The 22543-nt window shown below is 49.0% G+C and overlaps 1 protein-coding gene across 1 annotated transcript; it reads left to right on the plus strand.

Moving 5' to 3' along the window:
• The first annotated feature begins 2299 nt into the window (after positions 1 to 2299).
• Positions 2300 to 12551, plus strand: tbx22 (T-box transcription factor 22). The gene is made up of 8 exons (XM_088597123.1): positions 2300 to 2894; positions 3442 to 3592; positions 6381 to 6482; positions 7766 to 7940; positions 8433 to 8597; positions 9904 to 9968; positions 10952 to 11037; positions 11461 to 12551. Exons 1-8 carry the CDS (start codon positions 2711 to 2713, stop codon positions 11973 to 11975), a joined length of 1443 nt encoding a protein of 480 aa, XP_088453249.1. The 5' UTR covers positions 2300 to 2710; the 3' UTR covers positions 11976 to 12551.
• Positions 12552 to 22543: the final 9992 nt, after the last annotated feature.

Below are 22543 nucleotides of genomic sequence, written 5' to 3' on the forward strand. Positions count from 1 at the left end.
AACTTTATTTGGGTAAAACGGATCTATTTCATGTTAGACAGTAATTTAATAATCCAGACCTGTCATTACGGCCAGTCATACAATGCCCCGGACTTCACATGATAGTACCTCATGAAAACCAGACCAGGACTCTCCTCGCAGCCCTGCGGAGGCAGGGGGAGAGCAGAGAGCGGCAGGAACGACTCCGTCTGGTGACTTGAAACATCGAATGTGTGTTGAGGGAAGCTCGCAGGCTCGCGTAGGAAATGTTAGCTTCGTTCGAGGTGGAATAGATTTCAAGACAGCAGCTGAAATGCGGCCTCCCAGCTGGTCTCACTTAGCCGGAGAGGAAAAAAAAAGTGTCCCCCTGATCTCTTACCTTTTCATACACACAATGCATTTAGCCTGTTCCAAGGCAAATTCTAAAAGAAGCGGAAAACATTCCCAGTTTAGTTTTTGGTCCGTTATGTAAACGATTATTATTATTATTATTATTATTATTATTATTATTATTATTATTATTATTATTATTGTTGTTGTTATCATCATCATCATCATTATTGTTGTTAATAATATTATTATTATAGTTTGGTACTAATTCTTCATGATGTGGAGGTCTGGTGTAAATAAATTTACGTACAATTTTAAACACCCTATCTCCAGCCCGTACTTTCTCCATCCTGAGGATTAATTGTTCTACACTGCCCTAGAGGAAACACTGAAACGAGAGTGACGATAAATAGGGCGTTACGTTATTATTCATACAACTGCAGGAGTTTACTGTTTCAGAGTTAAGTAGGAAATGGACAGAGATTTAGTACGACCCAAGCGGAGCTTGTAGAATTCAGCGATGCAGATTCAATGTGGGAACGGCAGCGGCACGTTATAATTCGGATTGCAGCAGGTTCAGCGGGTCTTTCAGCAGGTCCCAACGTGGACGTGTTAGTCGGGTCGGGGCAGGGTGACGTCATTCAACGTCAATGGCGGCCTGAAAATTCTTTGTGACGTTTTCATACGCGCTAAAGACCAGATTGGCGCGCGGATGTCTCGAGCCATTCAGTTGCGTAAACGTCGATATACAAACGGCTCTTGGGATCCTTCCGTGACCGCCGCTAACAACAGCGGAAAGCGGTAGCCTACCTGAGATACACAATTATCTTCTGGCAAGTGCTAACTCAATTCCTTGCGTCCTGCGGTTGACCGAATTATCACATACTATTGGAGACCTTGTGCAAAAGTTCGGACGCTGCAAAGACTAACAAGTAAACCCATATAGTAGAGTAATCTGCTTTTGTCTTTATTCTTATAATAAACACTGCAATGTAGAAAACAGGCCTTACCGCAACTATGGTGTGTGTGCGCACTGATACAGTTTAGAAACACGACATTTTTAAAAACAAATGGTTAAAAAAACAATCACGAATGAGAAGAATCGCAATTAAAAAATGGTAATTAAAAAGTTTCCAGTCTTTCCTGCCCCCAAATGAACAGAAAATAAAAGACTTACATGAGGGATCACTGACATACTGTAGCAGACAAGACCATCTTTATTTATTTTCTTGTTTGTGCAGTTCTTGGTTTTTGAAGCCTCTTCCAGAAATAATTATTGAAAAGCTGCGAGCACTGGGGACACTTGCATCTGGATTCAATGACAGTCCCTTTCTGTGACATTTCGTCAGCATACGGAAAAAAAAATTCCCTCATTACTGCAAACGAGTCACATTTTGAGAGCCGGGAGCGCACAGCAGTGTATCGGAGTGGACTGCCGACGCACGTGACGGCAAGAAATTATTGCTTTCTCACTTTCCAGGGATCGAGCGAAGTGCCAAAGGCCATATATTAAGACAACTGCCAATTAAAACGACACAGGCCTGTACTTACATCCCGTTTTCGGCCGACTCGCACCCTAATGATCTATATATATATATGCGGAGTAGCTCTGTACACGTAAGCCTGCATTGAAAATTCATTCCACTGTGTAGCTTAGGAGCGGCTCGGTATTCTAAAACATACACTACACGGGACCCCTATTCCTTCCTTTCTGTGAAAAACAGGACTTTCAGAAAGCTACTGTGCAGCTGCTTGGTAAATCTGGAGTGAGGTTCTGAGAAGCAAAACCGATTAACCGAGACTACAAAGCTGAGACGAACGCAGTCTTTGTCCCGTCGAGGAATCGACACCGGAATCGAATTTTATTTTATTTAAAAAAAAAAAACAGCAGCAGGATGAGGCAGCTACAAACTCCTAACGGGCTGGTTACTCTCCTTTCTCTTTCGCGATGCCTGATGTCATTCAAGCGACTTTTCTTCCAGTTTCCAAAATAAACTCGGGAGGTTCCTCTGAGAGTTTTTTTTTTTTTTGCTGTTCAGGGGAGTCCTCCTGAAGACGCTGCTAACCCATCTTACACTCTCCAATTGGCGCCCTGCTGATCTGCATCGAGGGCAGGTCTCTCCCCTCGAAAGGAAAAAAAAAAGTGGAGAGTCGAAATCCTACCACTAACCAGCCCCTTAAGAGACATTAGGAAAATGAATCGGGGATTTAAATGTCTGTGCACACAGCCTGAAGCGGAGGGGTGTCCCGCCAACGACTCCATTGAAACGGTCTGAATTTTCTCCCCAATTTTCGGGGAGCGCATCTGTGGTGGTGGTGGGGGGGGAACCGGGCTGCTGTGCGTGCGGTGAGCGAGCTGTCCTGACGTCAAGCCGAGGGACCTCCGAATCCGGGTTCGAGAATGCAGGGTCTGAGCTCGCGAGCCCACGCTTTCTCCGTGGAAGCGCTCGTCGGCAAGACGCCTTGCAAGAGGATAAAAGCCGAGGACTGCAAAGGGGAGAGGGTAGCCGGCAGCCGCGCTGACCCCGGGGAGCAGGAGACCACCACCGCGGCCTGCACCGTCATCGGCGAGGCGGACGAGCTCGGTTAGTGAGCCGGGACCGGCGCTTGCTCGCTACTGTCCACCGTGCGACCTGTCCTCACAATATAGCGTCTTTGCCCTCGGCGTTTTCCGTCGTTCGAGGCGCGCGTGCTGCCCTGGTGTGTTGGGGGCGATTTCAGACGCCCCGAAAGTTGAATTTAGCACTCGAGAGGAGCTGGATGTATTTTTATCTCATGACTGCCGAACAGCCTGCGCGTAGATGATCACCGACCCTCCGCACGCGACTTAAAACATTAGAGCTGCTCGCAACGGAGAATAATTCACTTTGAAAACACAGGCTGGTTAGAATGAGTTAGAGTTCACTGGAGAGAGTGAACTTGTGTTCGTATCATTTTAATGACCAGACTCACAGTGACATATGTTCCATTAGGACACGCACTGCAGGAGAATGAGTGAATTCCTTAATCCCGCCAGTCTTTCATTTAATCATACGAAATTAATCACGAAAGCCGTTTGCGATGAAAAGCAGTCTCGAAGCTCATTTTGCGGCGGTCTTCTGTGTCTTTATTTTGTCTTCATGTGTTGAACAGGGAAAAGGAGAAGAGTGAGCTCGCTCCTCAGGAAGACGGCCGAGGCCGAGAAGTGCGGCGCCGGCGGCGCGCGAGTGGAGCTGCAGGGCTCCGACCTGTGGAACCGCTTCCACGAGATCGGCACGGAGATGATCATCACCAAGGCAGGCAGGTACTGTACGGCTCGGACCCGAACTCCCTGCGTCGCCGTTATCATGACCACGATCGCCATCGTGGCGAAAACAGGGACAACGTGGATTTTATGGAATGGAAAGCAGCTAAAACCAGCTTTGTCAGGAAAAAAAAAAGTTTTCCGTACTAATTTTAACTCCTAACGGAGTGCGTCGCCTGCTCTTTTCAAACGCTTTGGCGATTCCACCGGTAGTGATAAGTGACCTTCGGTTTGCTAGATGGGGTGAGCGTTTTAGCCTGTGAGTCTGCTTTTTCTATTACTTCGGCATCAGCGTTACAAATACGGGAAAGCCAGTGCACCCTGTCTGCGTTTTGGGAGGTTATCAGGTACTTAAACAGCAGAGCAGTCGACTTATTTTAAAATTAATACAGGTCTCGGACAGTTTGTGCATTGAACCGCTCAGGAGGTCAGCCTTCACGGGATCATGGATGATTTGAAAAAAGTGGGTCTTTTATTTAGACATTGATCCCTGCGATACATTTTTGCAGGTATTAAGAAATAATACGATACTCGGACACCCCGCTTTAAAAAAAAATCGTTAACGCCGCAAAACATCGTGTCAAAGGTTGTCTCCTTTAATTCCACAGATCCTTTTCTTATTACATTTGGAATTGTTAGAAAATTAAACGCGTATTGTCTGCCGCACAGGAGAGAGAATGTAGTTCTGTACTGAGGTGGTGTTGAACCGGGGGATGTTTCTCTCATGCAGTTCAGGACCGATGGCCGACGGATCAAACACCAGATAGGTTCCTTCTGGTTCGCCACTTTTATGTAGATCTCTGACCTCCTTTTATTTTCGGGAATTTTTTTTTCATTATTGCTAATGATAAAGATTGAACATTATAAACAAATATTAATAATAATAATTATTATTTTCCATTACCTTAACCAGATAAATGACCACTTGTTCACAGATTTAAGGCCTAGATTGCACTTGAATTTTAAATTTTACTTCTTTTAAAATGGGCATTTTTATGTTTTGACATTTATAAACAAAGAAGGATATATTATAATAATAAAGTATTAATTAATATTCACAGCTTTAGTACTCTGCCAACGAGAAGGCATATTTTGAAGAGTTTTCTGAAAAGCAAGAACATCACATTAGATCCACCTTGGCTTAAATATCAAGACGCTTTTAAGTTTCTTCTAAATGGAATGATAATTACAATAAAAAATAAATCTGGTCATAAATACAACATTAAACGGTCAAACAAATTCTGTTCAATAAATGAGCTAAACATTTTCTAAACATTTATGGCAGGACGAGTTCAAATAATTATTTGAGCAATGAAACATTCATCCACAGTGATGTTGTATGTGACTGTTTACAGTTAATAAGGCTATATAAAATGAAATTATTTGCTGCAATAACTAATATGACTGTTGCTTGCAAGAAATGTAGTAATATTCCTCAAACTGCATTCCAGCTGCTTGCAAATGGATTTGTTGCCTATTATTCCAGCACCCACAACGTGATTAAACTGCACTCTCCGTCTTCCATGAACCTCTTTAGACCTCCCCTCCCCAAAAAAAAACCCTCCACGCTTGCGTTGAGATCTGGAGAATGGGGAAGGCGAGGCAGTCTTCCAGAGGTGCTGTAGGTCTGGAACAGAATTGTTCTTGCATTTAAACTTACTGGCCGACTTCTTTAGGGCCTTCCTGCAGAACGCTCACAGGGCCTCTTCACACACCTCGCCCTGAGTTCATACCAACACTCACGCCTCTGGGCGCAAAGGGGTGCCTCTTCCAGGAGCTCCTAACAAACGAGGGGAGACCAGAGGCCAGCCCAGCCTGTTGGGGTGCTGTTGGCTACCGGATCCGAGGCTCGGCTTGGACACTGTGCCTGGGCAGCTGGCTCCAGACCCCCTTGTACCCCGCAGGTGCTCCTCCGAGAGCTCCTCGGGGGTCGGCCTCCCCCAGTCCGTCACCCTGCCATCTCAGCCACAGGATCCGGACTCATCCGAAGCTTCTGATGGGGAAAACGGGCCGCCCTTTCCCGTCCTTTTCTTTTTTTGTGCCGACTGCACTGATGATGAATCCGGATCCGGTCAGACAATTCCTTCATTCCCTTCCTCGTTTAAAAAAACTATTCCTGCGGACACCCCTTCCCTCTCGTGGCCCAGCTCCGGCAGAACAGGTGCCGTTCTCCTCCGCCCTTCGGCTCAGCGGGGGTCAGATTACTTTTCCCGACCTCGCAGGGGCCTTAAGTTCCTGCGGCCGGATTCTCGGGATGAGGGAGCGTCGCTCCCGGTCGCGGACGTGTGCTTTACTCGGGCGGGATGAGGCCACTGTGGGGTTGAAAGAAACAGGGGTTCATGCTCATCTGTGTCCCCCTTTTCAGCTGCGTGAGATCAAACAGGGTTCTGTCGTCCAGAACGTACCCCTGCCTGCATGGGTGTCTCACTGCCGGTGACATAAAACAGCTCTGGGAAAATAATACTGGATGGTGCGTGCGTGGAGCTGAGGGGGGGACTGTTTTAAATGATGCAGAAACAGTGCCAGAAAAGTCAGTATTTGTTTTCTTCTGTAAAGGTTAATGCGATATAATAGTTTAAAATGAAGCAGCCATGTCATCCAAGAACATTATACACCCTATACTGTATGGATTTGACTTACTCCTGCTCTCATCAGACTTGGGGACAGGTTTGGGATCAGCCCAGATGGTGAATTTTAAGCGTTGAGCCCTTTAGCCTCATGGTAGAGGCACCCAGCCTGGTGAAGCTGGGGAGAGCTCATCCGACTGCCCCTGTTCTCCGGCCTGCAGGAGAATGTTCCCCTCGGTGAGAGTGAAAGTGAGGAATCTGGACCCGTTCCGGCAGTATTACATCGCCATGGACATCACGCCCGTGGATGCCAAGAGATACAGGTAACGCCTTCCCGATCGGTCGGCCGTAAGTAACGTCTCGGACGCTGTACCCACGGGGAAAAAAAAAACACTCGGGCCAGCAGAATTCGGAGATGGTTGGCGCGAGGACGAATGATGATTTGCAAATGAGGAGCTGCAGACGCGTTTACAGAGCAGATCGTCAGAAGTCAGAAGTCGTCTGTTTTGTTTTTTTTCCCCTGAAAATGCAGAAAATCACTAGGGATTTTACTCATGGCAAAATTCCACGACACTATTATTGTCGTTATTTCGAATCGGATAGTCAAACCATCTTTGAGCAGTTCGAGTTAAAATAAATCGTTATAAAATAATGCTGCTCGGCTTTGTGCGTAAACCCCATGGATAAATTATGTATAGGCACGACTCTTTCAGTGACCCATAACTTCATTGGTTCTCAGTAAAGAAAATATTCGCAGTTGTGTTTTTCGGTACTGTACATATTAACAGGCGAAACTTCAGAACATTTACAATGCTACTCTGACAGCAGAGGTGCAAAGAGCTGATAATATCGTGAATCGCTCCGTATAGATAGATACTCGGGTATCTATTCTGCCAATAGAGGCTGGACACGAGCACGTTCTGTCTTTGGCCGGGTCCGAGCGAGCTCGCGAGCGGCGGCTGGAATGCACGCACGCCGCTAACAGGGCATCGGGTCGTGTGGTAGAAGTTAGAAAAAGGTTATTTACATAGAAATCGCGCACGTCTCGTCCTCGTTCTCCAGCTCCGCGGCGGCACACGGACTCCACGCCCTTTGTTTTAAAGGGGATTTGTAACGACTGTGTAACTTTAAATCGTGGCGTCATGTGCGAGCCGTTCCTGTACCGCTGGACCCCGAATACTGTGTAGTACACAGAAATGAAAATATGACGTGAGTGTTATTTACAGAAACAGAAAAAATAAGCAGGTCTTGGGGAGAAATGTACTGGAGTGTTCCTCGAAGGCTGTGAGACAAGAGCGCAGAGAGTTACTGTACAATGAACACACCTGCGGCCTTCCACATTTATCACAGCAGACGAATGTGAATTTCTTTTGTTTCGGTCTTATTTTTTTGTTTGTTGTTGTTGTCATCTGCTCTTTCCCGTAACGCCCGGCTTAACGTTTAAAGCCTCTAGAAATTCTGGAAACGACGAGACAATGCTGGAAAAGCGTAATGTAAAAAACAAAAAAAACAAAGCGTAAAAACCGCTTCAGGGGTCCGCCAGCCCTCTGTGTTACAGTACAGTATGAAACCGCCTCCCAGCCTGGTGACCTGTCCCTGCCCGCAGGTACGTCTATCACAGCTCGCAGTGGATGGTGGCGGGAAACACGGACCACTCGTGCATCACGCCGCGCCTGTATGTGCATCCGGACTCGCCGTGCTCCGGGGAGACCTGGATGCGGCAGATCATCAGCTTCGACAGGGTCAAGCTGACCAACAACGAGATGGACGACAAGGGCCACGTGGGTTTCGCCACGACTCCCCTCTTTACTCTCTTCTCTTCCGCTACGTTTCCTTTCTCCGCCGTCAGAGGAAAAGTCGAGAACAGGCGCCGTTTATCGCTTTGATTTCAGGTGGCCAGCATTGCTATTTATACTACGGGCTGGAGGCCGCGATTTAAATATTTGTTGTGCCTGGAGTGATTTTTTTTAACCGAAGAACAAAATGAAAACGGGCGTGTAGATCGATAGGAGAAATATTTTAGTTACCGGGTGAAAACAAAAAAAAAACATTAAAAATGTAAAGCATTGTGAATAAGACATATGCAAATTGGTGTAACCCATTTAATGGTAATAATTAGTTATAACAGTTGATTACAACTACATTGGTTAAAATAGGTTAATGTTCCAAGTTATAATTAAAGTCTGTTTTAATTAAAAGTCTTAATTAAAGGACACTGCGGGACTATGTTACCTGACGTTTTCACCGATTCCGGATTTCATGTGTCGCTTCAGATCATACTGCAGTCGATGCACAAGTACAGACCCCGCGTGCACGTGATTGAGCACGACCCCCGGTTCGACCTGTCGCAGATCCAGTCCCTGCCGGCCCAGGGCGTGCGCACCTTCTCCTTCCCCGAGACCGAGTTCACCACCGTCACCGCCTACCAGAACCAGCAGGTACCGTGCGGGCCCAGGCCCGGGCTTCCGGCGCGCTCCAGTGTTCAATCGCGTCGAGCTGTCGTTCGTCATTATTTACGCTTTCTTTATGCCGCCCGTGTTAATTCACTTAACACATACTAACGAATCAAAACAACAGAAATGTGATTGTGACCACACCTGCCCAGTACTTCTGTATTGTAAAACCCTCTGGCTGGGAAAAAAGAAAGTTTCGTGTCGGGCAACGATAACAGTAACGAATCATGGATAGACCTCATAATTTAATTGATAATACTCTGTACGCACGGTCTTTTTTATTAGAAAAAAAAACCCGTTCATCCTTCAGTTCAGAAGGAACACGATTAGAAATCGGGGTGTCGTCCAGAACGGTTCCTGCGATCCTAGAGGATAATGAGCATTTTGCGTTATGGTCGTGTGCGGCATTTATGACTAATGTTTCAGTCAGGTCTGCACTGTGATTGTGAGTACAGCTGGACAGCGCGGCTCAACGCAGGGAAGTGATCGATCCGAATTGATTGGCTGGGCGATTCCGATCACCTTCCCGTGCAGTTCTCGTATCGATTAACTGCTCCTGTCCCCTGCGATTGTTTGTTCGTGATTGTGATTGGTCCTGTCACCGGTCGACTGTGTCACATAAACGAATTGTTCATTTTATCAGGGCTTCCGCCCCGTCCGCTTTCAACGGAAATTCCGTTTGATTCGCTTTTGTGTTTCGTCTATATCGCTGGAGCAGCGGAACAACCGCAATTTCATGAGGACTCCGGCTTAACCCAGGGCTGGCTCATCAACCTGTGCGCCCAGTTCACGGTCACAGCGGCAGACCCGAGCAGGCAGAGAAGAGGGGGGGAGCTCGGATTTGGCAAACAGCGTCTCCCCGGGCGAAATCTCAAGCTTTGACCCGCCAGCTGGGTGCAGGGGAGGCTGGTTTGATTAGATATGATGGTTCCAGTAAGGATTTTAGCCACTGCCTTTAAACTGGGCCAAGAGCGGGGCGCCCCGCAGAGGCCTGGAGATAAAACACACTGCGTGGAATAAGGAGGAAATCCAGCATCAGTCGAGATCAATTACTTCTTACGGAAGGAAGCCTGTTGACGGTCGGAGGAGCACGTTTCAAAGCCTTGCCCCTCTCATAGGCAGCGGTCTGTAGCGCAATAATATCCCTGCTTATTGGCCTCTTTAAAATGCTTCCTTTTCTAGTCGTTCATGAATTCTGCTACCGACGACGCCAGCGGGCTTCGAGATGAATCATGCCCACGAAGTCTCAATAATATCCGACCCCGTTTCTTTTCTGTGCTTCCGCCACCAGATCACAAAGCTGAAGATCGACAGAAACCCCTTTGCTAAAGGATTTAGAGACCCTGGAAGGAACAGGTACTGTTTTTTGCCCTCGAGTCTGGAAATGCTGTAGAACAGGCCAGGGTGGTTGTGTGTGGGTTGCAATGTTGGAAAGTGGGAGTCAGGGCAAAGTCCAGCAATAGAAAAGCTCCCTTTTATTTTACATTACATGTCAATCTTTAGAAGGCGAGAGACTGCAATACAGAGGCAGTTCATTGTTTTTCTTACAGCTTGTTCACATTCCCCTCTGGGAATCCTGTCCTGGGTTAAGGTTCGTGCCCGAGAGCTACCAGAGCAACAGGCAGGAAGGCAGTTCCTAATCCCGTCTCCTGAGGGACACCTGTCCCTTCTGCTTTTCACCCCCAAGTCTGTCACCACGGCCGATTCATTTCAGCTCTCTTCTCGGCCCGTGGCACATTTGAAAATTTGTTTTCGGCTCAAAAAGAGTTTTGAAGGGCTTTGTAGCTGTCCTGTAAGTCTAATCGAGGGGGGCAGATCGTGCAGTGATCAGTGTGGCGAAGGTGCTGGAACCCAAACTGGGGTGTTTTTGAATCCCAAGAGCAGAAAACCACATAAGCCAAGAGTCTAAACAAGAAAGATCAATTTAAGGCACTAGTGATTAGATAAGGCACTGGTGATTAGGAGCTCAGCTGGAAGCCAGCAGTGACAGTGTTCCTCCAGAACCAAGGATGGGACGTAAATCACTGGTAAACCATCTATCCAGTTGCTTCTGCAACAGGCAGCTGTTGTAACAAGCAGATCATTTGTTGAGCATTGTCTACTCCAAACCCGTGCACTCTACCAGAACAGATTTATTTTGAACAACTTAGCTGTGATATTGGTGGGAAATGCTTCTCTTCACATAAGCCTTTGAAAGTCTTTTAAATGCCTCATGGAACAAATACTGACATTTTCACGTTTAATGCCACTCACTGCTGCTGCAGGCACCACTACCATGATCAGCTTGAGGCCAAGCCCGTCTTTGCCCTACAAACACCGCTGCTCCTCTGTGTCCGCAGGGGCGTCCTGGACGGGATCTTGGAGTCTTATCCCTGGAGGGGTCCACTCAGCCTGGATTTCAAGCCGTTTGCCTTGGACCCCCAAAGTGAGAACGACATTAATTCATTCAAAGAGGGCGGTTTTGCTTTTGTCCTCGTTTACCAGCTTTCCTAGACAGAGGAAAGGGGTCTTCGTACCGGGGGTCCTTCCCTGTTATAGTGAGACCGTGCAGTGGCGTGCTCCACGTTCAGGTGGACAAAGCTTCAAGTATCTGCAGTGCTGATTGATGGACTGATTGAAATTACTAGGGGGGGCTTTTTTGTTAAAATTACACCTTTCCTTCAGAGGAGAACAGGTAAGTTGTTAATCAGTTGCTTAATTGATTGTAAATTTACAGTAGGATGGATTAAAGTTCTTCCCCCCCGCCAGAATACCAGTGTTAGTTATCGCTCTCTCAGGGTGGTGTAGCAAGCTGTCTGTATGAAGACGGGTTCATGAGCGTGGACCACATTCTCTGTCTATTCTGCAGACGGGAGCTGCCGGCCCCCCTCGAGCTGCGGAGCCCTGTCTTCTCCCTCCTGCTCGCCTCAATCCTTCCCCTTGGGCCTGCCCTGCTCGGACACATGCCTGCACAGCATGGCCCTCCCTCTGTGCTACAAGATGGCCCCCCCCGCCGGAGTGGCGAGCCCCCGCCCCTACAGCGTCCCGGGAGCCGACAGGCTGCAGGAGCCCCCGGGGGTGAGGTCCCTCTCCGACTTCTCTCTGCTGCCATCCCTGCGGGGCCAGAAAGAGCCGGACTGCAGGGGCCAGTGCTTCCAGGTGTCCCCCCCCGGAGTCTCGGCCCTCCGCCTGCAGGGCCTGCCCCCGCCCGCCCTGCGCCACGCCCCCCCGCCCTGCGCCCTCTACAGCTACAGCCTGCCCGTGCCCCCTCACTTGGCCAGCGTGACCAGGCACCTCAAGCTGGCCAGCGGCGTGTCCCTGACGCCCCCCGACGGCCTGCTCTCTCAGACACCCTGGCACCCCGCCATCAATCACTGCCTCTGATCGCCCCGCCGGGCCGCGGGTTCGGGTTCGGTGCGGCCAAGGCGCCCAGCACGTCAGGACGCGGGTGGAAGAGGGACTCTCTGGGACGTGACGCAACAAGACAAGCAGACCGAGTTCACAAACTCACCTCGTGTGCCAGGGGAGAGGGCTGGACCAGCATGACAGAGCTCATTTTCGCAAAAGCGAAACGAAGGCTTTAAGACCTTAACAGGTGCATATTTACAATGACTGTAAACAACTTAAGGCTGCTTGAGGTAAGCTAATCCTAGTGACAATCAGGTTGCTTATAAATAGTAATGAATGAAGAAATTACGCTCTTACTTAAGTGCCCTTTAGAGATTAAAAATAACCACTAGAGGTTTCCTGTTAGTATTTCGTATTAACCTGTAGGCATTTTTACATTTTCTATGACCTAGAAAGCATAGTCCACACCTGCCAAAAAAAAGATGTATCATAATTTGAGTTATGCCACATGTAAATAAGACTATGCATTCTTGTTCTCTGCACTTTGTACATTTTAAATACACTGTACATAAATTACAGCAAAATGTTAAATAAATGAGTTTTTTTTCGTTATTTTTCTGCAAATGCATCCTTCTAGAAAGCCGGCCACGACCTTGTCCTCGTGGGTCAGGGACGACGGAGCAGGGGGCTCACGAGCTCTGCGGTCACGCTCTCACCCTGTGGCAGGGAGGTTAGACTGAGTAACGGGATGGATCCGACACCGCGGCCAAGAGGCCGGCCGGAGTCCGGTTTCTCGATCTGGTTCCGCCGTGCAGGAGGGGGGGATGGAGCGAGTGTGTCGGCAGAGCCGGTCTTTCAGCCCAAACAGCCCCAGACCGTACCTGTGAAGGGCAGATATCTAAGGAGACGTGTTGGCACCTCCCATTCCTGACTATGATGTCAAAAACCATGAAGAAGAATAATAATAATAATTGCTAACACTTATATAGCACTTTTCTGGACACTACACTCAAAGCGCTTTACAGGTAATGGGGATCCCCTCCACCACCTGTGTAGCCCCCACCTGGATGATGTGACAGCAGCCAGAGTGCACCAGTACTCTCCCCACACACCAGCTCTCCGTGGGGAGGAGATCAGAGGGATGAAGCCTCAGTAGACCTCTACTGCATGTAGCGAGGCGAGCCGTAAACGCAGGGAAGGCTTCCCCTCCGTCCCCCTTCAGTAACCCATTCCTGAGGTCGGAATGGGACTGTGGAATGCCCTGGGAATGAGATGAAGGTTCCAGGGATATTTTAATGGAACCACATCGATCCTAACCTTTCCTACAGGCAATGTGCCTGGAACCACAGCCCCTCCCAGAGGAGAAGGCAGGGGCTCGTTTACTACCCTCCCCCCCCCAAAGAGCCCCTCTTCTCAAGAGCGTGGCCCCCCAGACCACACTCTCAGCGCCTCGGAAACCGTCCAGGGCCCAGAGAACGACTTCCAGCCGGTACAGCAGCAGCAGCAGGTCCAGGGGGTCTTGAGGTCACACCACCTGCTTGTTTCAGCAGGTCTTTCTTCTGGAGCGGTCAGGAGCGGCCAGCCACGAGCTGGGCCTGACAATAACGGAGCAGGCCGGGTCGGGCCAGTCAGAAACGAATTGTGGGGTCACACCCTGTCCTCGGGTGGGGGGGCAACGCTAAGCTCTCTGATGTGAAAAGACCCACGAAAAAAAGCGTGTAGTAAACATCACGAGCCTCTCCAAATCCTCAGCTTTGAAACATACCTGCGTGTCCTGCACACGGCACACGCCGCGCTTTGAGTCTCTAGTGGCCAATTCACGTGCGAGTTGTGCATCAGGGAGCGTTTTCTTCCTCTCTCCAGAGAGACCAACACATTTGATATTTAAACAGTGGTGTTTACACCGTTCATGCGACAATCTAAACTCGCCTTCTCTTAAATAATTCCACAGTTTACCTCTTCCTGCAGATTGCCAGATACGTTGAACTCAAGGGGCCTCTGCTCTTGGCAAGCTCTCCTTGCTGAAATGCTAGACGCGCAGGACCCGCAACGAGACGCGCTCCTTCTCGCGGTACAGAAAAACCGCCTCTCACGACATGCATGGGTCGGGTCGGCGGATTTGTCAAGCGATCTTGATTTTCATATAGAAAAATCAACACGGATCGTATTTCGTGTAATAGCGCTGGTGTGCAAGTTCCACAGCAAGGAGGTGCAATCGCAGCCAGGCTCCAGGAGGAAAGAAGTGGGATTAAAAACGCGTGCCGCTTGCGCCGCCTATACAGCACCACTGGAAGAAAAAAAAAATCGCAGTTCTAAACCTGTTCTAAAGGGCTAGGGCTTTGATACGGAAGGCAATTAGTGCATTATTATCTCGAGGTAATGCAATTACTTTTTTTTTTCTCCGTGACGCTAAAACCATTCCTTCCTTACTTCGACTCACCAGCGCTCAATATTCTTCACCGACTAGAAGCCGCTACCAATACAGGGAACCTGCATCCCGACTGCTTACCGTCTATCGCCTCCCGCAACAGGAGTCCCGACTGATGGGCGAGTTGGAGGACTCGTATCTACTTTCCCTTTGCCGTTTAGGGCCCGGCTGAAACAGTTTCGGGAAACTGCCCGCGGTGATTTAGATGTAGGAAGAAAAAAAAAGTCATTTTAAAACTCACTGTAATCTGCGCAGGAAGTAAGTCTTGATTTCTATTAATCGGGTTTGAAAGCTGACGGCACAAGTATTACCATCGCTGCAATAACCCTACAGTATGCTGGTCGTCTTGCTGGTGCACAAATACTCCGAACAGAAGAGGAATATCACAAATTAATTCTAGCGGACCCGTCTTCTTCACTTACCCCAACACCGTATTTACGAATATGACACTCTTGATATGTGTTTTTCGTTTTTGTTTAATAATCCCTATCGCTCTGAACGGCTCTTGACAACAAACGCGCAACATTCGTACCGGGTTTGCGCTGAAGCTACATTTGCCTGCGTTATGAACAGAAGAGACACGAGGCGAATATTAACCAATACGTCAAGCACTGAAGACGAGTCCCGGGAACACCGGGAACGTAAATACTGTGTTGTAACGCCAGTAAAGACTAATCGATGCTCCCACTGCTGTCCAAACACGTGTTTTTCGTGCCTGAAGTGAGTCAATGGCACTTCTGTGCTCGTCTCCTGCGGGCACAGGGGCTCGTTGAGCACAAGCAATTACAGAATTTGTTCAGTTTAGTTAGACCGGAGGGAGAGACCATATCAAAGGGACATTAATACCGGGGAGGGTTATTTATTAGGAGGGATCTACGCAGCTCATTGACTGAGAAGGGTGGGTCGGTGCTTGGCAGGGAGTCTCTCTACTTGCCCCCCCCAAAACACAAAGAGGGCTTCAACAGCAGAGCAACGTGGAACAAATAGGTAAACGGATCTCTTGAAGTGCTGCCAGGTTTTTAAGACCGTGTTGAGGCTGAGCGTCCGCCAGCCTCTCACATCGTGTTCCAATAAAGACCTCGAACATCGAGATGACTGGCAGGATGTTTTCAAACGCGGAACGCAGGCTCCCCGATAAGAGCTCAGCTCCCTCTCCACAGCCAAACCGCAAAGAAGCGTGTATATATACATATTTCACAACCAGAATCATTAACGAATTCGTAACAGTTCTCTTTCTCCCCCGGGACACAATAAAGAACAAAGTAAATAACTAATCGGATGTGTCTGTCCGTTTCCTTCGGCGCTCATCTCCCGGGTGCGTGTCGGATTGTAGGCGAAACCCTCTTTTAACGTTTCAGTCTCCCTCAGGCTTCTCTTCGGACTTTCCCTGGTGCCGTCGTCGTCTCCCTGCTCTTTAAGGAGTGGGGCTATTTTCGCCCCCCCGACGCCTGAACTGCCAGTTTTCAGGAATGAGAATGACCTTAACCGCGGGGAAATGGCTCGTTTCCCGAAGGAGGGGGAAAACCGAAAACACAATTTGAGCTGCCAGGGACTCTCCGCGAGCCAGGAGGGTAACGTCTGTGCCGCCGCCCCCCCCCGTGGAGGGAGAGGCCCCCGGTAAAACGTATCGTTACATCTCAAACCGCTCGGGCGCATCATTATTTAAACGACCCACGCGGCGTCCACGGACTCCAATCAAGCGAGCCAATTGCGGAATGTCCGCCGCGTGAGTTTAACCGATGGTGACATGCCCCGGCACCATGCCCCCTATTTGTCAGAGGCCCATAAATTCAATCCCCAAGTAATTGGTTTTGCTCTGATAACCATGTGTCAACAATATGCACCTGTCTAATCAATTTGCTCTTTCCCACCCCCCTCTCTCCACGTGACTTCCCATCGCGCCAAACGAGATCCACCTGTCTTCTCCCTGCCTACAGATGACAGGCTGTTCGCTCTCTGGGCTCGGAGAGCTGTGATTAGAGGTCTGGCTTTCATTACTCACTCCCCTTGAAATGCCGAAATAACAGGTCATTAATTTGCAAGGTTTAAAGTGGGCTTACTTATTTCAAGATGAGATTTTGACTAAGTCTGGGTTGTTGGTATTACTCTTCATCTAAGCACGTTTTACAGGTAGAATACTTTGGAACCGATGATAATATGAAACAAATATTGATGTAAAAAAACGGCTGCTGAACAACATCTTAATGCAAATAAACAGTGATGTTAGGAGAAAGCCCCTCTGTCACCATACCTGCCCTCCAAAACGAGCTTCCTTTGGGAAACTGCATCGACACACGCAAGCATGTCTCAGTGTTTTTGGAGGACGTGCTTCAGGATGATTTCTTGTTTCAGAGAGGCCGATCCTGAGACTGGGCGAGTTCTCGATTCAGAGAGGCCGATCGTGAGACAGGGAGGGTTCTAGATTCAGAGAGATTGAACCTGAGACTGGCATCCAGACATCCTTGGATGTCATCCAAGATTGCAGGGTAAAATATTTCAGAATGCAGCCTGGGGCTGGGGCAGAGCCAGCATATCAGCATGGAGGAAAAAAGAAACTAGCCATCAGACGTCTATAAGAAATGACTGGCTAGTGATAGCAAGATGGTTTGAGTTCTAGTTGCTACCAAAGGCTCTACAAACTATTGGACTCTGGCATCCCTGAGGAAACTCATAAGATAAGATCACTGTATTGGCCATATACAATTTCCTGTATTAGAAATTTGTCTTTTTGCAGACCCCAACTTGCTCTCCATGAGACACACAGACAGGGAGAGAAGCTGGGGGTCAGAGCACAGGGTCAAACATTTATACGTCACCCCTGGAGCAGTTGGGTTTAAGGGCCTTGCTCAGGGGACCAATGGAGTAGGATTCCTCTGCTGACTGGGGGATACGAACCAGCAACCTACCAGCCACGGGCGCAGATCCTTACGGTATTATTAAGTGTGATGTGTGTTGGTTCATCTACATAGATTTTGTGATATGGGTTAAGCACAGATGCTGTTTGTGCCTTTCATCTCCATTCCATTTCTTAAAGTAACAGCGCAACTCCCCACACAGTGCAACTGCATCATAGTCTCACTTCATTACTTCCTATTGTACATGAAGTAATTCCAGGCTACCAGTCACTGAGAACAAATAAAGAAAGCTTTGGTACTGGCAGGCCCATAGGAAAAATAATGCAATGTGATTTCACGTATTTGACAGGACAAAATTGCTTAGGTCACATTAAACACACTCAGACATCTGGGTTTTATAATGCGGAGCTGTTTTCATCTTCACTGCTTGATACGTACAACAAAATCAGAGCGAAACGTTTGGGCCAGAAACATTCCCACAGAAACGGCAACAAACAAAATTGCGCAGAACAGGAGAGAAGCATTTATTTACTCACGATGCTCTGGGTTCACTGGAAGTGCTGAGATGGAGGATGTCGCAAAACAGCAGACACTCAAAACACAAGACGTGTCCTTAATTGAATCCTTTTGCTCGGAGAGGAATCTAAGACAGGGGTTTAGCACAGAGACAGAGATGAAAAAGTTGCACAAAAGGTTGTGGGCTGCCCTCCTTTTCACTTTCAGCAGAGGCACCTCGCACATGGTACAAACATTACTCTCCACTTTACTGGCAAAACAAGAACGAGGAATCTTAACAAGAGCACCGAAACATCAGCGATCCGAGAGCAGTTTTAATGTTGAAACATACTTATGCAGACGACTGCAGTGCAGTCATTTCCAACCTCCAGCTCTCTTCCACAAAGTTGTGGAAATAAAGGAACAAGAGAGCTCTGGCCTCCACAGTCCTGCCCAGCATGCTCTTCGGTTCACTAAACGGGGGACAAGAAGGGACGCAGAGGCAGGAAAGGGAACTGATCCTGCTCCAGAAGAAAGTGCCCAGAGAACTTCTACATTCCCGAATGACTTAAAAGGTCTGGGTTTCATGTCAGCGTGCTGGAAATAGACGCACGTCTTTAAACCAGGACTCTGGCATCTGGCCAGAGACACAGGACCGTCAGCGGGCGCAGCCTCCTCTGGCCAGCTGTTGCCCTGGAAGAGGGCAAACACGATCCGTCCAAAGGGAAGGGCTGTCAACACAGAGCAGCAGGCGAATCCTTTAACGGGTTCTATCAGCCCAAGCAGAGAAGAAGAAAGCAAATCCTGTAACGACACTGCTGTTCAATGTAACGGTCATGTGAGCACAAGCACAGTGCTGGGGGAAATGACAGGTGGGCAGCAATGCGATACGGACACAGTCTAGTACGGTATTATCTCACAAAGGAATTTGTTTAGGGCGTGTGCAAGTACAAAGCGATGCACGTACCCCGAGAATGCGTGGTAAATGTGAAGGCACTGTGTCGATTCTTCACCGGAGCGGTGTGTTGGGTGGCAGAAGCTGTGCAGGTTTTTTTATTGTCTTTTTTTTTATTTTGTGTGTCTTGTTTTCCGTGTGCTCTGCAGGCTCACTGACCAAGTACACGCTGGGACTGCCGTCTCAGTGACCAATGTATGGACCGGCGGAGGCCGGTCAGACTAGATTTACATGGGTTGTATTTTGTCTTCAAACCCAATAAAAAAGGTTATTTATCGGGTCAGCTTATAGGATGTGACTGAATGGTGTTGTAAAGCTAAAGTAAAACCAGCTGTGGGAGAAATTGAATTACGCCCAGCGGAGTAATGCGAAAAGCAGGACTGTTAAATAGCTCGATTGGAGCCCTCTCCCCACAGGGACACCCTGGGACTTGGCCTGTGAACATCAGGCATCCCTGTCCCCAGGCACAGCGGGCGTCCCCCACAGGCTGGGCTCATCCTCTCTTTCCACGAGTAACCGAAGATGAGGTGAGACTGACACCTGACATTCCTTGACAACCACTGCTGCTGTCCCAGCCTGTAATAAACATCGCTGCTGTGATAGTAATGCGCGATACCGCTGTGCCCTCAGGACAAATCCTTTGTGTAATCCAAAGGACTCGAGCCACAGCGCATTGAAACACTCGTGCAGCCCTCTGCCGAAAGGTTCAGACTGGACAACGTGCTTGGTGGACGCCTCATTTCTCTGTGACTGCGATGCCGCGCTGAACTTAGAGCACGGATTTCTATCGCTAAATTAAACTCACAATTTAAAACAGAGTTTTAAACCACCAGGTTGCATTCTAAGAACTGCAAAGGTTTTTGTTTTTGAAAAGCAAAATAGTCCGGAAATTGTTCCCGGTTCAAGAGCCAGGCACCTTACATGAATGCAGCAGGTCAAGTAAGCGTAGTTACTGTACAAGAGGGAGCTGAAGCAGAGCCGATGAGATAAGAATTCATTGGTGTCTCTCACTACAGGCGCAAAGAGAAACCCAGGAGTACTCCAACGCACTGCTCCAGGGAAGGAAGCCCAGGCTTTGATATGTGAGAGAAAATAGTCTAGGATGTCTTCTTATTGACTCCACGTGAGCCGTCTTACTGCAAATTTGCGAACAAATGACCGGCCTGAGAGGTTAAGTGGGGGCTTGACAGTCACGTGTCAGTGGTGGGGTGGGGGGGGGGGCAATGTCAGACTACTGCCCTGCCTAGGGATTCCAGCTCTTGGGGACAGGCAGCTCTGACAGCCCTGCAGCACGTCCTGTTAACATGTGCTGCCAAGCCCTGCAGCTCCAGGCACTGTGGCCACCTCCTCTAAGCGTGCCTTTATTTACGTGGGCTGGGGTCGCACCCCCCCACCCCAACCCGGCCGAGCCTGTGGTGTTCTGCCGGGGCTCGCCCCGAGACCGACGCCATCCCTCACTGGCCCTGGGGCGTGGCGAGCGGCCGGGACCCGAGTGCTGGTCCAGAGCGGCGTTGTTGCAGAAAAGGGCAAAAGGAAAAATAGAGAACTCAGACAAGTGGTGCACGCTTGTAGCCAAATGGTGAAGAGACTGCAAACTGCCAGGTGGACTGTGTGCATGCAAGCTGATCTCATTTCATTCCATTTCTGGACAATATAGCTTTTCTCACACCACCACTGGTCCTAGTCTGGTCTTAATGAGACAGGAGAGACTTGTCCCCATCGCAGGAGATCACTGCACAGATGGACACCTTACAGAGACGGAGTTCAATGATTCTCTTTTCTCTCGATCGAGGGTTTTATTCAGCTCCCTTAACATCTCTTTACTCTTAACGCCCCCCTTTCTTATTTACACCTCATGGAGATGTTTTTTTTCCCCTGGACTTGGTTCTCTACAGGCCCAGCCCCTGTGAAAGGGGTGCGAACTGTGGAGCTGTCAGCAAGTCGCCAGGATCCAACAAGTGCCAACAAATGCTTTCCACATTCTGACCCTGACCGTCAATCAAGACCAGCTCGCGTGTGTGTGTGTGTCTCCCACAGGCTCCCTGCTCTGCTCTGGTGTGAGCCTCTGATCTCTCCACCAGGCAACGAGCCCAGCAGGAGAGTGTGTGGACAAGAGGAGGGAGGGGGTAAGACTCCACTGGCAAGGTTTAAAAAAAAGCCATGAGAACAATTACAAACGAGAGGAGGCCATTTGGCCCATCTGGCAGTTAGTAGTTAATTGATCTGATGATCTCATCCGGCCATTTCTTGAAAGAAGCTAGGGTATCAGCTTCAACAGCATGGCAGTGTAGCTTGTTCCATACTCCTGCAACCCTTGGGGTAAAGTGTCCCAGAAATGCAGCCCTTGCGCCTTGTTTGCAAGGGTGGCCTGTTGATGCGGGATGCGGGGGCCAATGGTGAAAGCACAGACAGACAGTTCGACAAGCGCCACGCTGTCGGGACGACATCTTTCCTCACGGCTGACACTTGAGCTGAAAGACCCTGGATCAGCCCTCCTTCCTTTTCTCCCCGAACAACATGGAGGGGTATTAGACGGAACTGAAGGCCAGCCATGGAAATGACATGCAAAATAATCTAGAAACCCTCAAATATGGAAACTCTGGCTTCCCTGGTCCAGAGACTACAATGGAAGGCAAGTTTATGATTGTTTTTTCAAAGGCATCTAAACCCAGCATACCATTACATGAGTTCAGGAAAAAGTGCAATATTTGTAGTGAATGAAATACACTTTTATTTCTGTTCTCATATATTTAGAAGAAGATTATCAGAATGTAGTATTTTTTCCAGACTGTAAGAAGTGAAGAGTCGTTATTTACGAAGAAAGAACTGCAAGGGGAGGTAAAGCAGACCCTTGTCCCATATGTATCCCCACTTTGATACCATCACCAGCAGCAGTGATGGTAAAGGTTTGCCCTGAGGGAGCCTGCAAGCTTCCCGTGTGCGACAGGTTATTTCTTCCCCACGGCAGAGCGCAGCCTGCACACAGCCCCCCAGGCGGCAGGGGAACGGTTCTGCGGCTCCATGCGGGGGGTGCTTTGAGGAACCCGGAGGGGGCTGCCCCATGGCGTATCGGGTGGCGAGCGGGCGGGATGTGTCTAATGAAGAGGGAGAAGCTGCTCCAGTGATTTAGTGCTGCCCTGTGCCCGGGCAGCTGATGAGCCCCGCGCTCGTCTTTCATGTGCTCGCCAGGGTCAGGAAAGTGCGGATGGCTTTACACTCCTGTCCCATCTCCCAGGTGCTGCTGTCATTCCAGCCTCTGACCTGCAGGATGTGCCTCACCCCTACCCGGCTCTGAGAGGCGGTAATTGATTTTAGGGAAAAAGGCCGGCCCTCTCTATCATACACGGAAAACATAAACACGCACACACACACCAGTGTCCTCTCTGCTGGGTTCATTGTGGACTTCTGCAGTAGATCACCCACTAAGCCTGCTGTGAACTGTCAACGGTAATTCAATTAGAGACGCAGGAGTGTGACTAACTTTTCCTGAATCAAGTGCTTTACCATCTGCTCTTCTGGCTCTCTCCCTGTGCAGGAGCGCGGCTCGTGTTTGGACACCAAGAGACACACACACACACACTCGATCCAAGCGTGCCGGGCCTCTCGTCTCACCTCCAGTACAACAAATCGTGCGTCTGCTGCAGAATCCAGCAGGTCTTCAGAAAAGGACAGCACGAGGTGCCACCAGCTTGGACTGATCTGCAGACTCTTGCCAACTACCAGAGCAGCTCGTTCGGAGATTTCCTTTTTTATGCATTCCTCTTCCGCAGCTCAGCGCTCAGCCGAGCTGCTGCCTCAGGGTCCTGAAGACTTCATCAGGATCCTGGCCTTTCACCATCCTACCACTGGGAAGTGCATCTCACTTACCTCT

The sequence above is a fragment of the Lepisosteus platostomus genome, chromosome 10 (assembly GCF_059453375.1).
Source record: "Lepisosteus platostomus isolate fLepPlt1 chromosome 10, fLepPlt1.hap1, whole genome shotgun sequence".
NCBI lineage: Eukaryota > Metazoa > Chordata > Actinopteri > Semionotiformes > Lepisosteidae > Lepisosteus > Lepisosteus platostomus.

What these genes read in the sequence shown, in the direction of transcription:
- tbx22 (XM_088597123.1), top strand. Translation starts at nt 2,711, where the DNA reads ATGCAGGGTCTGAGCTCGCGAGCCCACGCTTTCTCCGTGGAAGCGCTC. An exon ending in CGGCGAGGCGGACGAGCTCG is followed by an intron (nt 2,895 to 3,441) that starts GTTAGTGAGCCG and finishes TGTGTTGAACAG; the next exon opens with GGAAAAGGAGAAGAGTGAGC. An exon ending in GTTTGCCTTGGACCCCCAAA is followed by an intron (nt 11,038 to 11,460) that starts GTGAGAACGACA and finishes TCTATTCTGCAG; the next exon opens with ACGGGAGCTGCCGGCCCCCC.